Below are 16,354 nucleotides of genomic sequence, written 5' to 3' on the forward strand. Positions count from 1 at the left end.
AAAATGTATAATACCAACAAAAACTATCTATATAGTAATAAATTTAACAAAATAAGCACAAGGCCTCAGAGAAGATACTTTTAAGGTTTATTAACAGATTGTACAGAAGATCTAAATAACTGGAAAGAGATATTATACTAGGGTTTAAAAAGTTAGTGTGTAAAGATGTTAATTCTCAATCAAAAACCTTACGTATTTTTTCCTCGTATTAATAAGCAGAATCACACTATTTAGATGTGAACAAAGTAGAATGTTAATATACATTTAAAATGAATAAAATAATAATAGAAATAATGGTAAAATACTATATAGAAAAAATTGAAATTAGACTCCTACTTCACACCAAGTGGAAAAATCAATTCTAGGTGGATTTAATATCAAAGTATAAAAGGCTCCACAAGAAATATTTTAGAAGAAATATACCCAAATATGCTCACAACTTCAGGGTAAGGAAAGATTTCCTCTACCAAGACACAGAAAACACCAACCATAAAAGAAAAACAAATTTCCTATCATTAAAATTAAGAACTTTTTACAAAAGGCACCATAAAGAGATGAAAAGACCATCCAATTTATTCTACATCCATGTGTAAGAGAGATCTGCCATGCATCATATCTGCAAGGAAGTCCTAGACATCAGCAAGAAAAAGGGAGAGACCTCAACAAGAATATACCTGGACTTTTATGAAAGAAAAAAAAAATTCAGATGGCAAAAAATAAAGTTCAGTCTCATTAATAATCTAGAAAATGCAAATTAAAACCACATGAGAGTCCATTACTCTTCCCCCTTCCCTATCTCCCTGACTAAAATAGAGAAATACGACAATCCCAAGTGTAGACAAGGAAGTGCAGACACAGTATCTTATATATGGCTGATAAGAGTAAACTGGAACCACCTTAGAAAGCGCCTTGGTGCTAAGTGAGAAAGTTGAGGATAAACAGCCTACAGCACAGCAATTCTCTGACTTTTTAATTCAAGAGAAACGTTTACACATGTTCACAGGTTGTATGTTTAGAATGCTCACAGAGGGGCGCCTGGGTGGCTTAGTTGGTTGAGCTTTCAACTTTGGCTCAGGTCATGACCTCAAGGTTCGTGAGTTCAGCTCAGAGCTTGGAATCGGCTTTGGATTCTGTGTCTCCCTCTCTCACTGCCCTTCCCCTGCTCGTTCTCTCTCTCTCTCTCTCTCTCTCTCTCCCTGAAAAAATAAACATTAGAAAAAAAAAAGAATGCTCACAGAAAAACAAAAACAAAAACAAAAAGGATGCTCATAGAAGGACATTCTTAAGTGCAAAAAACTAGAAACAAGGCAAATAACAAACTGTAATACAATGGATAAGTGAATTGTGGTATATCAGCATAATGGAATACACAGCAATAAAAACCAAAGGAACTATTGCTGCAGGTAATGATATGGGAAAATGTCACAAATAATGTGTTGAAGGAGCAAGCTATGAAATAATACATACAGTATTATTCCATTTACATAAGGTTCAAAAAGAAGTGAAATTAAATTATATCATTCTTGATGCATGTGTAGGCAGGAGAACTGTTAAGAAAAATAATGTAGTTAATATCACAAACCCCAGGAAGGTGGTGATATAGGAGGGAGGGATGGGATGTCTGGAAGAAAGAAGATATGATCAGTAGGAAAACCTGAGGGCTTATGGGTGATGACAATATTCTATTTATTAAACTGGGTGATGGGGTTGTACTGCTGTTCTTTATAATTTAATATACATTTTAAAGATGTTCCTTTATATTTATTCAATAATAAAGCTTATTAAAACCACATATCAAAAGACTCTAATGCTGTGAAAGAAAGCTATTTTAATTATTTGTATTTTCACACTGGCGTTTTACATTTGTTGGATAAAACTTGCAGTATTTCCCCTGACAGAGAAGCTAGGAATAACACAGCTGGGAGAGGCAAAGTTCCTACACCTCACACACTGTTCTCATTTGCTCTAATACTATTCATCTATCAATTTAGAAATCTTGGATGAATCACTTGGGCTCTGAAGCGAGTGTCCTCAGGCCACAAGATTAGTTGAAATGTTGAAGTGTGGAGCCTGGGGCTGATTCTTCTCCCAGGCGCCAGGCCTTTGATACCTGGGCCAGACAGTGCTGTCAGCAGGGCTCTTCACAGCCACAGCCATCCAGCAAGGAATAAGGTGAAAAAAGGATAGAAATCTGTCTCCTCCTTTCCTACGAGATTAGGTACAAGGCCCCTGGATCCAGACTGCCTGTCTTGTTTGGTATCCAGCCCTGCAGCCAGAGGCAAGTTACTTAATCCACCTGTTCTGCTGGGTTTTCACCTGTGCAAATGGAGCTTAAAGTTGTACCCACTTCACAGGGGGATTAGGTTAATATTGATGAAGCGCTTGGAAAAGTGCTTGGCACAAAGGAAGTGCTGAAAGAGGGTCAAGTGGTAGTTATTACATCCAGATATAAACTTATGTCCAAATCTACTTGAAATCTCCACTTAGGTGTCTAACCTTACCTATTGGAAACCAAGTTCCTGTCACCCTCTCCACATGGGCTCCTTCATCCTCCTAGGTGCTCGGAATGAAATCTTGAGCCACCCTTGATTCGTCTCACAACTCGGGCCACCACAGCTTCTGCTAGTCCTCCCTTCAAAATACATCTGAAATCCAATCACTTCCCACCATCTCCAAGCTACCACCGGCCGAACACACTGCTGTGTGACCCAGACTCGAGGGTGATGACCTGAAGCCTTCCTGAGTGCAGCCCCCTTCTCCCAACATTCTTTCTCATCTAACCTAAGTGCACCCTTGGGGCATGAAGTCCTCAATCAGCTCAGGAGATAGGACTATGACACACAACCTACTCCCCAACGGTCCCTCCGGGGTGGTCCACCAGCATGACTCCCCAGCCTGTAGGGCTATGAAAGAAGGTCTTATGGGAGGTGGGGTCACAGAGATCTACTCAGCTTGTAGCTGCCCAAGACCTTCCTCTGTCCCTAAGTCCCTTTAAAAAACCATTTGTTGTCAAACTGGACCTATCAGCCTTTGTCTCTGGCCTTAGGGCTCCTTTGGCCTTTGGAAGTTGTTTTCGCACATGTCTCTTTCAGGGAACAACCATCCCTTTCTGGATAGTTACAGGGGCCTCCCACTTGGTCACCCCGCTTCCCCAAGTGTCTTCCTCTTCTTGGTCTTCTCAACAGAGCAGCCACATAGCTTTAATAGAATTACCTGTTCAAATCGAAGTCAGACCTTACCATACCTCTGCTCAAAACCCTCTGATGGCTTCCCATCTTACCCACAGCAAAAGTCAAGGTCCTCCCCATGCCCCCCAAGCACACACATGGTCTGATTCCTCATGACCTGTCCGCCTCATCCCCTTCCCTTCTCCCCATGTCCCTCCACTCCAGTCACATACCACCAACACAGACAGACACCCATCAGAGGCTTGTCATGTGTGGTTACTTTCACCTGGACAGCTCCTTCCCCAATTTCTGCAAGGCTCATTCCTTGCCTCCCACATGTCTTTACCCAAAAGTTGCTGCTCAGAGAGTCACCCCCTGATCTTATGTAAAATTTCACATCCTCCCTACTCTATTCTTTCTTTCCCTCATGTGTCTCTCCTTCCTGCTAACCACTGTCTCACACACTGACACTGTATCTACACCTTTATTGTGTTTCTGGTATGTCTTCTCCAGCACAAAGTATGTTCCATGGGGCAGGAATATTCCACTGTATCCCCAGTGCCCTGAACAGTGACTGCCACAGAGTGGGAATTCAAAACATCATTGGTTGAATAAACAATAAACTGATAAGTTGTCAGTTAAAACAATTAATACAGCAAAGACAAAATTTTTGTTTGGGATCCTAAATAGATTAAAATTTAAATACTTATGTATATTTTGATATAATATCCTTTATTTTATACTTTGGTATCTACTCACTAGGGCTGTGTGATTTTTCCAATGCTATAAACATGCCCATCCATGAATACAAAATAGATCTAATTCCATTCTTCATTTGTGGCTCCCATGCTAGTTCATAGTTGGCAATACAAACAGCTGGTCCCAGGACTGGTTCAGAGGGCCCTTGCTTACCCCAGAAGGCTTTACTAGTAACAGACTGCCCAACCATTAGGTAACCTCAGCGTGGGGAGAGCAGGGGCTATGGCCAACTTTCTCATAATTGCATTCCCAGCACCTAAATATTTTTTGCATGAATAAACTAGTTAATTAATGCATGCTTGGGCAGTTTATTGTGTTTTATGTCCCACGCTGAGGGTGAGATAGGCCACAAGGACCCCCTGGGTGAGTTAGCACATTCTTTGGATGAGGAGAATATTGTAGCTTTAATAAAATATTTTAAGGCCCATTTTACATAACTGGAAGTAATTTTCAAGAGATCCTCTCCCCTGCCCACATGGCATGATGGTAGTAGTTTCAAATATGCCAAAAATATAATGGACAGGTTTAATTGCACTTTTTAAGGTAGCTCCCAGGGGGAAAAATATGTGTGTGTTTGTATAAATATATGTATCATATGTACATATGTTATGCCTATATTATATATGCATGTATATGTAAGTGCATATGTTACACACATACACTATGTGTGTATATGTATATATGCATGTGTATCTGTGTGCCAGGTATATGAATCTGCTGTGTGCACTCTGTGTATAATGATGGGAAATCAAAACTGATGATAGTCAGCTGGTGACATAATAGGGAAGAGGTTGGCCTATTTTCTTTGCCTAGTTTGTTAAAAAATATACATACTTCACAGAGGAAGCCATGCCTCAACTTCCACCTAATAGCTCATTCACTCCATAAATGGGAGTCAGTCATTCTGCAGTATGTTTCATATACATCTTTCATTCATTAGTCCAACAAATACTAAGTGAGTACCTACTAAGTTCCATGCTCCATATTATACTATTGAGAGTAAATGAGATAGTCTCTTTCCCCTAGTGAGGAAGAGACAATAAACAAACTTATAACCTAATTTCAGGTAAAAACATGGGCCGTAAAGACATTTAATGCAGGAAAAAGTTGGGGGGGGGGGCTGGGAGCAGGAGGAAATGATGCTTGAGCAGAGCTCTGAGTTGAAAACATAGAAGAGTTCTGGGGGCCAAGGGAACAGCAAGAGCAGTAATGAGCTTGTCAGGAACAGCAAGAGAGGTAGCGATTACAGCAGAGTGGTGCCCAGTGGGCAGGGGCAGAGGGCATCAGGCCCCAAGGAAGAAGGGCTTTGTTAGAATCCATTCCTCAGTATATCACTGTCTGAGATGGATTCCGGAAAGGTCATTAATTATTCTTAAAAGCAGAGAACATTTAAGGTATTAAAAGAAAATAAAACCTCCTCTGTTGAAGAGGGAAATACATATGCATACCAAAAGCAATAGGCCTTGGCTACACAGTCACCAAATGGTTGGGATCTTATTCCACCCCCACCCACCAACTCACCCTCAGTAGCTAGAATAAAAAGTATAATAGAAATTAACCACTGGGCTAGTCTTCTTCAGGATTAAGTCTCTCAGCTGTCACCCCTGCCTCCCTCTTAAGTGGCTGACATCATCTCTGGTCTTCCCCCCAAACAAGTGGCTCTTTCTCTGGCCCCAGATAATTAGCTTCCCCAGACACAATGGGAAGGCCTCAGCCCAAGCTTTTGGGGAAGACATTTGAAGCACAAGGGAATATTAGTGTTTTTCTTGGGCTGTGGAACAAATGCCCTAGAAATGAAAAATTTTTTGTGTTTGTAATTATGCATATCCTGCATCATCTGCATAATGGGTCCAATTCAGTCTTGGCCTTGCCACAAAATTGCCGTGTCTGTGGAGGAAGGTCAGCACATAACATGATGACTGAACAGGAAGCTTCATGCTGAAAATAGTGCCATAATTTTTTTTCTTTTAATTTTGGGAATGAACTTTGCTCTTTCAATTTATCTGCATGCATTTACAAACATATTCTAAGCACACACATACACTTGTAAAATGCACATGAAATCAGCCTTGCTCTGAGAGGATGTTTACAAAGAATTTAGGTGTTATATGAGCTGACTGCTACATTCTTCCTGGTACAGAGTGGAATTTTAGAACAGAGGAGACAAAATACTAAAGTAGGAAAACTTCTTACCACCAGGGAAACTCAGAAACACTACTGCTAAGGGACTCGATGTGAATAAAATACCCCCTGGGGTTAGGTTCATTTTCAAAAATATTTCTTTAGAGAACTGTATAGAGATTCAATTTTGATTTGAACAGATTCATCAGAAGTTTGTTGTGTTTTTTTGCTTTTGTTTTTTTCTTATTTAACACTTTGGATCTGCTGTGTTCTGTTGCTGTTTTAAAGGTTTAGCAGGATACCTATGCATTAAGGTTTGGGGTTCAGCAAACAAGTTTTCATTTAAACTTCTTGACATTTTTTACCAGGTAACCCAGATGGATCATATAGCATTTTCACACTCAAGATGTGAACAGTATTCTGGTGGCTATTTGTCTTAAGTTTAAGTATCTGGCAGTTAAGTTTCTAATAAAAATCATTTAAAGAGAATATTTATCAACAACATGGCCTGAGCCTAAGTGGTCTTGTTAAATAAAGGGGTACAAATTCCATATTGGGCCTCCACCAAATTTTAGGGCTTTTAATGGAGGAAACAACATTTACCAAAGGGGCCTGACTTTACATGACCCTCACTCCAGGATCCTCAGGTCCAAAGAATTGATGCCAGCAATCTTTCTTATATATTTGGTTACAAAAAGGCTTTGTCACTGAATTAAGTGATTTTACTCATATTTTTACGAGAGAGATCATGTGTGTCTCCCTTTTCCCAGACCAACCAGGATGGCACTTTATCATTTCAAATCCTGCACCAGTTGAAGTCCAAAACAAAGTTGTCCCCCTGATGGATTTAAAACATTCCTGGAGTTGTCTTCCCCATCAGCTGTCGCTCCTCCGTTACCAATCAACCTTGGTATGCTTCAGGGCACAATAAAATAAGTAGGTCACCAAGGTGGGGAGTAACAGCTCCCTGGCTTTTTGAAGTTCCCTAGTGCAGCTTCTGACAATTATATGCCACAAAAATAAGAGATTTACCACTAATGATGGTCTCTTTGTTTTTAATCCACGGTGCCTCCAGCCTCCTGGCATTTTTATTTGGGCTAATAGTACAATCCCATTCCAGGCTGAAATGCAATGCTCCCTTGGTTTATTCGTAGGTGGCATAACTTAAAAGGTAAGTCTTTTGTTTTCTGCTCTTCATTTGCCAGAAAAACTATGGACAGTAGAGGAACAGGAGCTGGGGGAATGGAAAAGGAGTATCCCAGATAACATCTCTCCACCTAACTCCTCCATGTGTGCACACGTGCACTGTCTTTCCCAACTACTCCTTGCCAGCCCGGACGTGAAGGCACGGAACAGCTGGCTAAGTAAGGCTGACTGTTTGCTTCCAGAAATCCAGACTGGCAATGGTGTTAGTTAATCAGTTCCACGTATCCTCCTTTCTCATCCTCCCTATTTCTTTTAGGTCTACATCATGGTTGTCTCATGAAAACATATTTACAAAGAGGCTGCATGGGATGGGGCTGAGGGCGTTCAGAACAAGTCTCCTCAAAATGTGCCACTTTGGCATGTGGACTATTCTGAGCTAAAGACCCTGAAGGCTCAAGAGAAACGTCTGCCCCTCCCTTAACCACCTAGAAGAATCTAAATGGAGGGTGCCTGAGTGGCTCAGTCGGTTAAGTGTCTGACTTTGGCTCAGGTCATGATCTCATGGGTGCTTCATGGGTTCAAGTCCCATGTCAGGCTCTCTGCTGTCAGCGAGGGCCCACTTCAGATCCTCTGTCTCCCTCTCTCTCTCCCTCTGCCCCTCTCCCATCTCACACACAAGCATACGCTCTCTCTCAAAAATAAACAAAAAAAAGAAAAAGAAAATAAATAAATGGAGTATCTTTCCCAGAATAAGAGTTATTACCAGAGATAAATTTTATCTGAGTGACCTGTCTGCATGGCAGGGCAGGCATCTAATTATTAAACATCTACTCTTCTTCTTACCATCCTGTGAATCGCCCTCCTCCCCTTTGAAGCATCAGGCCCTATCCCATTCCTTAGCTCAAGATGGCATATACACCTCATTTTACCAGTCTATGAGCCTCTTGTGTATGTAGCACAAAGTTACACTTTTTCCCATTAATTTCTTATGTCAATTTTTTTAGGAGAGAGAGGTAGGGGAGGGGCAGTGGGAGAGAGAGAAAGAATCCCAAGCAGGCTCCACACTTAGCACAGACCCCGGTGCAGACCTCGATCACAGGTCCCTGAGATCACAACCTGGGCCACAATCAAGAGTCAGACACAACTGACTGAGCCACCCAGGCGCCCCTGTCTCATGTCAATTTAGACTAGCCCAAAGAAATTTTGAGGGGTAGAAGAAACACTTTCCCCTTTCTCCTGACACAGAGCTGTCCAATCAGAAAGTGCTAAGCATGTAACAGAAGCAAACAGGACGTGGAAATAAAATGGGAAAAAAACAGAAAAGCTGCAACTACATTCTAGGAATGAGTGTTGCTCTGCTGATACTGATGTGATACTCTTGTGAATGAGAAAATGGCTGAAGCCACAAACAGTTTACTCAGACTTTCCTTATTTGTGGCTGCACTTCACCACCTACATGCCTTGAGACACGCTGACATATTCCATAGTCCACCAACAGATTCCCAATTTCTGCACATTCAGTACAGCACAGCAAACATCTCTCCATTTCACGCACATGCTGCCCATAGTAAAAAAAGTTCACTTGATACACACAGCTACGGCCGAAAACAGGCCCAGCGTCTGCTAGCTGGAAACTAATAAACTAAGAGAAGCATTTTTTAAAGTGGATAAATGAGAAATTGATGGACAAACCATTTCTATACTGTCAGATTAAACTGAAAAGAACCAGATGGACACTTATTTTGTAGAAGTTGGCCACCCAGCCAACACATAGCTTTCTCCAAGTGGGCACCATTGATCTAGGGCAAAACTGAACAAAAGCGCTGGAGAAGACCCACAATCAATGGATATATAACAAGGGGAAATGCTTTAAGTTCTAATTTTCATCCTTCCCAAGAAGAGATGATAGACAGGCCTGGCTATAAAATGAAACTTTTAGGCAAGCAATTCTCCCAACATCCACTTCTTCCTTTGTTTTCTCAAAGAAGCCTCAGATTTTTAGCTACCATGAAGTGGAAAGCTTTTTTTTTTTTTTTTTTTAAAGACATGCAGTGGTTGAAAGATGGTCAACTGGAGGCAGATGGAGAAATCATGGAAGCACAGGCTGGCTCCGGTTTCATACTAGAGGACCCAGGAAGCTCAATGGGCTTCTGTTAAATTATGAGCACTTATGTTACTCAGCTTTGTATATGAATGTCTGCATCTATGACAACTACACAGAGGAGATGCTTAATAAATATTTGGTGATTCAATGAATAAACTATAAAAGGCTGTCAAGTTTGAAAGTAAAACATACCGGCTAACACATCTACTTAATAAATGGCCTGCACTATTACAGATGCTCCTCTAGCCCAGACTGACTCATTTTCAGCCTTATGCAAATGGCTCTGCTTTAGGATTTTGGACACTTGGTCCATTAGTTAACTGTGGCTGCTGTAACAAACTTGGTGGGTTAAAACAAGAGAACTTTGTTTCCTCCCAGTTCTGGAAGCGAGAAGTTTGAAGTCAGAATCACTAGGTGGAAATCAAGATACCTGCCTGGCAAGCACTCCCTCCATAGGCTCTGGGAAAGAACACATTTGCTTGCGTAGGCCTCAGGCTTCCGGGGGCTGCCAGCATCCCTTGACTGTGGCCTCAACATTCCACTTTACAAGGTCGCCATCTTCAAATACCCTTCTGTTCTGTCTTTGCATTGTCTTCTTTGTGTGGGCACAATCTCCCTCTGCCTCCCTTTTATAAGGGATACATGTGATTACATTTAGGGCCCACCTAGATAATCCAGGATTATCTATCAAAATCCTTAACTTTTTAAGTTTATTTATTTTGACAGAGAGAGAGAGAGAGAGGGAAAGAGAGAGAGAGAGAGAGAGAATAGGGGAGGGGCAGAGAGAGAGGGAGAGAGAGAGAACCCCAAGCTGGCTCCACACTGTCAGCACACAGACCAATGCGGAACTCAGACTCATGAAGCATGAGATCATGATCTGAGCCCAACTCAGATGCTTAACTGACTGAGACACCCAGGTGCCCCCCAAAATCCTTAACTTCATCCCATCTGCAAAGACCTTTTCTTCAAATAAGATAACATTTACAGGTTCCAGGGAGTGGGTCCTGATATCTTTGGGGGCCATTATTTAGCTGAGTATTACCAAACTGAGTATTACCAAAAGAATAGAGCAGGCAGCAGTGATTCTAAGAAACCTCAGACTGTCTCTATCACTATGAGGATACTTGCTGCACAGATCTGTGTTATTTTGGTGTAATGCTTGCAGTTACGTATGAGATATTATTGACATTGCACAAGTTCTCAAATCTGTTGAATTTAAATCAAAATCTGAGCTGCCTGACAGCTGTCAGAATGGAACTGTCTATCTTGGGAGAGATCTGCATTATCTGTGTTGAGAGGGTGGAAGCCTCCTTTCTCCTTATCATGTTGACCTTAGCTCTACCAACCACTCTGCCTTGTTGTCAAACCCAATCTGTGTAAGGAAATCCACGAGGGAATTAGCATACATGGGTGAGGTTGGTTTGGGTAATAGAGATATTGATGGGTCAAGGCTGGGTATTGGCAGAAGAGTTGGGACTGGAGCCTTGGATTTATTACCATTTTCTTTACCACTCTGATGCTTAACACATGGTTCTTGGGTCCCTAGAATACTACCTGAGGTAATATTTAGGGCTGGCCCTAAACATGGTTTATTCCTGCTTGTTGCCCACACATTGAGCCTCAAGTCTGCTGTGAAACCAGTCTACAGTCTCCCCCTAAGGCAGAGAGCTCTACCTCTATAAGGCTGAGTTAAATCTTCATATGTGGAAACATATGGAATTGTTGTCTGAACAATTTTCAAGGCAACATAATGCTTTCAACACATTTGAAAACTATCATTTCTTGATTTGTTCTATAGTAATATCCATACATCCCATATCCTTATTACAATGCACACCTGGGACTAGGGTAAGGCAAGTGAGGAACTCCCTTTGGGTGCAAAATTTAGGGGGTAACAAAAATCTCAGGAATCAAATAACATTTTAAATGCGGTATTTTAAAAATATCAAATGAGAAAATTATGGCCCACAGACTTAGCCACCTATTTTTGTAAATAAAATTTTATTGGAACTAGGGCCAGGATTAGGGTACCAGTGAGACAGTCATGCAAGTATAGGTTGAATCTTATTTTTTAAAATACTGATACTTTGTTCATCAAGGATTTTTTTTGCGTTATTTTCATTTTTGAATGAAAATTTGAATAACTTTAAAATAATTCTGATTTTCTAAATGAATTTTTTTATTAAACAAATTTTAGGGGCACTTTGATGGCTCAATTATGCATCCAACTTTGGCTTAGATCATGACGTCAGTTTGTGAATTCTAGCCCTGCATTGGGCTGTCTCCTGTCAGCACAGAGCCCGCTTCAGATTCCCTGTCCCTTTTCTCTCTCTTTGCCCTTTCACCATGCTTTCTCCTTCTCTCAAAAATAGACATTTAAAAAAAATTTTAACCCAATTTTTTTCCCAAGACAACCATTTTTATTCAAGATAACTGTTACACTTGAGTATGGCACAGAAGTGCTTTATGCCATTTTGTCACAGAGAATATTAAAAAGATGTATTTAAGAATCAAGATTTAATAAAATTCAATAAAATTAATAATTTTTACTACTTTATCAAGGATATTATGTTGAAATTGACTTCTTTTTTTAGTATGGGTACATGGTGGCCAGAATCTTTACTCACCATTACTTTTGTACCATACAAATTCAAATGCAGTGAAAAAGGCAATCTTAGAATTATTATGAAAATAATTTGACCCCAAGGACCCTTTGAGAGACTTTTGGGCAATCCCAGTGATCTATAAACCATACTTTGAGAACTGCTGCATTAAAGGATAAGGTTTTAAAAATATGTCAAAAGCACTATCAATGGCAAGCTAAGATCCTCAGTCAGATGGAGGCAACGTAATTAGGACTAATCCCAGAGTTAGTTTTGCAAAAATAAGTGGTGAAGAGTTGAAGCAAACTGACCATCTATACGACCATCATTTACATAATTCTGAACCACCAAGAAATCTTTGAGGCTAACGGTAAGGTATGAACAAGATGTGAGCAAATCTGAATGCCATGAATACAGCAGTGACCTGAAAGCAGGGCCATTTTGGGGCAAGTGAGTAGAGAAACACCATTGCACCTATCCTCAACTCCCCAGCCTCCCAGAATGAGGGAGCAGAGAAAACCATAGCAGGAACAGGAGGACATGGGAGCAAATTAAGTCATGGTGCATCCCTGGACTGTTCCAAGACCCTGGGGCCAGTCTGCCTGGCTTTGAAGCTCTCCCCTGCCACTTGCCAGCATACAACCTTGGGCAAATTCCTAAACCACTGTCTGTCTCAGTCTCTTCATGTCCAATATAATGTTAATGCTTTCCTCATATGATTGTTGTTAAGAGGTGCATTAAGATGATGTAGTTAAGACACTGAGCACGGTGCCTAAGAAAGTATTTGGTAAATATACCTTATTAAAATAAGGAAAATATTTCTGTACTGATTCACTCCCCAATGTCGGTTAACTCTTCCCCACATGCATAAATGCTTAATCAGCCCACTGTTTTGCCAGCATTAGGTGTTCAGTAGAGGTAACTTCCTCCCACCAGCAAGACTGGGAAGCCTGTCTGGACCTGTCATTTCATCCTTGCTGCTCTGAGTGTCATGGCTCTCTCACCAATGATTCACTGAAAAATCTGATGTTTAAATGTGAAAAGGTATACATAACATGCGAATTGTTATGTAAAAATTGAAGTATTTATTATATAAAATTATGTTTTATATTTTCTTAAATTGTTTTATTGGTGCTGAAAACATGTTTGAAAACAAAAAGGATTATTTTTAAAAATTAAAACTAGCAAAACATTTAAGCCACCCACAAAAATAATACCAACCATGCTTTTTTCTAGTAGGGCTCTATGGTAGGCAACATAATGCCCCCCACCCCCGCAAAGATATCCACATCCTTCCCCAAAACTGTGAATATGTCACCTTACATGGCAAAAGGGACTTCGCAGATATGATTAAATTAAGGGCCCTGGGATGGGGAGATTATCCTGGATTATCCTGGTGGGCCCAAGGTAGTCATAGGGTCCTTAAAAGCAGAAGAGATGGGCAGAAGTCAATCAGTGAGAGATGTGACTACAGAAGAAAGGCACAGAGAGCTGCAACATTGCTGGCTTTGGAGACAGAGGAAGGTACCATGTGCCAAGGAATGTGGGCAGCATCCAAAAGCTAGAAAGGGCAAGGAAACAGATTTCCTGGTTTCCCCAGAACCTCCTGGAAGGAATGCAGCCTTGCCAACACCTTGAATTAGTCCAGTGATGCCCATTTGGACTTCTGAATTACAGAAATATAAGATAATAAAGTTTATGTTGTTTAAACCACTAGGTTTATGGTAGTTTGCTATGCAGCAAACAGAAAACTAAGATAGTCACAAAAGTTATCCAATCAGTGCTGGTATGCTTTGGTACACAATCAAATAAGCAGCCAGGTCACCAGGATGGGGACTAACAACTCCTCTGGCTTCACTAAGCTCCCCAGTGCAGCTTCTCGCTGTTTAAATGCCACAAAAATAAGAGAATTATCATTAACAGCAGTCCCTTCCTCTGAAGATTTAGATTCAACAGGTCTGAGACACAAGAATATCCATATGTAACTAGTGACTCTATTAGAAATTGATGGTGGTCCATGCTCTGAAAGGCATTCACTTCTGCTTGTAAGGAGCTTATAATTTAGGTGCTGGGTAAATATAATTGCAATACCTAATAGAGAGATAAGTAAATATTCATTCTTCCAAAGACAAGTTAACAACCAGGGACAAGTATAAAAAGCAAGAAATGGCCCAGAACACATTAATCCTTCCATATGCTTTGTTAACAAAAACTAGTTGTAGAATTAAGTCAGATGAGATCTCTGCCAGCTCTTTTGTATGGCCAGTGCCAGAGGGCTCTGGTAAACCAGCACCCTGGCAGCCCCCACCCACTTCTCCCTGGTGAGCACAGACCTAAGTCAGAACCCTTCACAGCCTCCCACCTGTCTCCCTTGTTTCCTTATGAGGTGGTGACGTGCTGGCCCAGGGTGTGTCATCTTCAAACTGAACCCAGTTGCTGAAGGCCGGGGCCAGGTCAGGTGGGGGCTGCTCGGGGCTCCCAGGAGGGGACGCCGCTTCAGAGATGAGGCCCAACTTTTCAGAGGAGTCATCCTGCTCTGAGTGGGAAAGTTCCTGAGAGCCTCCATGTGCCCCATGGTTCTCCCCGGAGGAGCTCTCAGACCGGTCTGAGTAAGAAGACAGTCCTGGGAGGTGCTCTTCGGTGCCCCCTGAAACAGATACCAGACACTGCCATCAATCATGTGAGGGAGGCCACTCTTCAAAACTGTCTCATGGAGGAAAAACCAAGGATAGGTAAGGGGTGATCACAAGACTCACCATTCTGGTGGGTGAGGGTGAAGAAACAGCCATGCCCATCTGTCTCTATGCCCAAGGAGTGTTTCCTTAATAATGTGTACAAAGGATAACCTCTGCATGTCCACAGTCAGTATCCAGGCAGGCTGAGACTTCCAGTCTTACTCACTCTTCTGACCCCAGTGCCTATTCCAGTGCTTGGCAGTCACAGACAAAAATGTTTATAGAGGCCAAACAGGAATATAACTGAGTCGAATGAGGAAAGCAAAAGGCAACAAGGACTGGTAGACACTCACACTGAACAAGAAAGCATCCGTCTGGACTGAACACCTTGAAATTCAAACTTTAACCTCTGTGCAGTCGAAACTACACGTCTGCAGACCGCCAGGTGCAAACTCCGTACCAATGATAAGCTGAATGAGGCCCAGAAGCTTCTCCCCTAGCTTTCTAGCACTTTATTGGCGCGGGAACACTTCACAGTCTTCAAAAAAAATTTTTTTTCTTAAAGAACTATGTCCTAATTGTGGTGGTGGTTACACAAATCTATACACGTGTTAAAGTTTATCAAATGTGTACCGAAAGTAGTCAAGCTCTATTACATGAAAACTTTTTAAAAATCAAAGAATATAAAACTTTTTTCTCTCATCCTTCGCCAAACTAGTCCATCTGCATGTGACCAAACCCTTTAGACTAGTGCTGCCCAAGAGAAATAAAAGGTGAACCACATATGTAATTTAAAATTTTTTAGTAGCCACATTAAAAAAAGTAAAAAGAAAGAGGTTAACTACATTTACTAATATAAATTTCAACTCAGTGTGTTCAAAATGTATGATTCTAACATGTCATTAATATAAACGTTATTAATGAAATATTCACTTTCGCTAGGTCTTTGAAATTCAATGTGGGTATTTTATACTTCAAACACATTTCAATTTGGACTCGCCACATTTCAAGGACTCAAGAGCCACGTGGCTCCATCCTGGAGAGCTCACCTGTACACTCACACTTTCCAGGTGCTGTAAGTGAAGCTGGGCGGATACCAGTTGACAGCAGTAGCTGCAGTGGAACAGAACCAGCTGACAAGGCTCTGCAAATATCTCCTGACCCCTACCTTGACCTTCATCCCTGAGCACCAGTTCCCTGGAAGTCATTTAGCCATCTTTATCATGATCATGGATGACAATTAACTGAGCTCTTTCCGTGTGCCAGGAACTGGTCTAAGTCCTTTACATATATTAATTCATGTAACCCTCACAGCCACCCCGAGGAAGCGACTGTGATTGCCCCTACTGCTCAGATAAACTACCGCTCAAAGAAGTTGAATAAACAATCTACCCAAGGGCACATCACTTATTTGTGACAGAGCCAGGATTTGGGCCCAAGCAGTCTGGCTCTAACACCTGTCACTCTCCGCAACTGCACTTTAGAAACTGAGGAAATCCAAATTGCTGGTGGGAGGAACACCCTAAAAGGCCAAGTGTAGAGTAGTTTGTAAATACGAAGTTTATGCTCCTTGGAAGAAAGCAGCCAATACTTTTGCTGTTTCCAGACCCTTTTGTTTGGGATTCTAAGGTTCCTAAGGCTTCTAAGAAGGCTTCTAAGTGGAAGAATCTGCACCTCAGGAAGGTGACACACTGGCTCTTTTGTACATATTAAGATCCCACCCAAAGAATGATCAAGTAGAAGTCATCGTAAACAGTTATGGTTCTTTGCTAATCTTTT

At 41.3% G+C, this 16,354-nt stretch overlaps 1 protein-coding gene across 4 annotated transcripts in view; it reads right to left on the minus strand.

Annotated features, from left to right (window-relative positions):
• The window catches only part of STON2 (stonin 2), a 144,633-nt gene that overhangs the window by 92,530 nt on the left and 35,749 nt on the right, over positions 1–16,354 (minus strand). For all 4 annotated transcript variants that reach the window (XM_019461933.2, XM_019461932.2, XM_019461930.2 and 1 more), the window contains one exon: positions 14,263–14,547. In XM_019461933.2, coding sequence (XP_019317478.2) covers positions 14,263–14,547 — 285 coding nt within the window. The remainder of the gene's footprint in view (positions 1–14,262; positions 14,548–16,354) is intronic.

The sequence above is a fragment of the Panthera pardus genome, unplaced genomic scaffold, assembly GCF_024362965.1.
Source record: "Panthera pardus isolate Hobbes unplaced genomic scaffold, ASM2436296v1 HiC_scaffold_24, whole genome shotgun sequence".
Taxonomy (NCBI): Eukaryota; Metazoa; Chordata; class Mammalia; order Carnivora; family Felidae; genus Panthera; species Panthera pardus.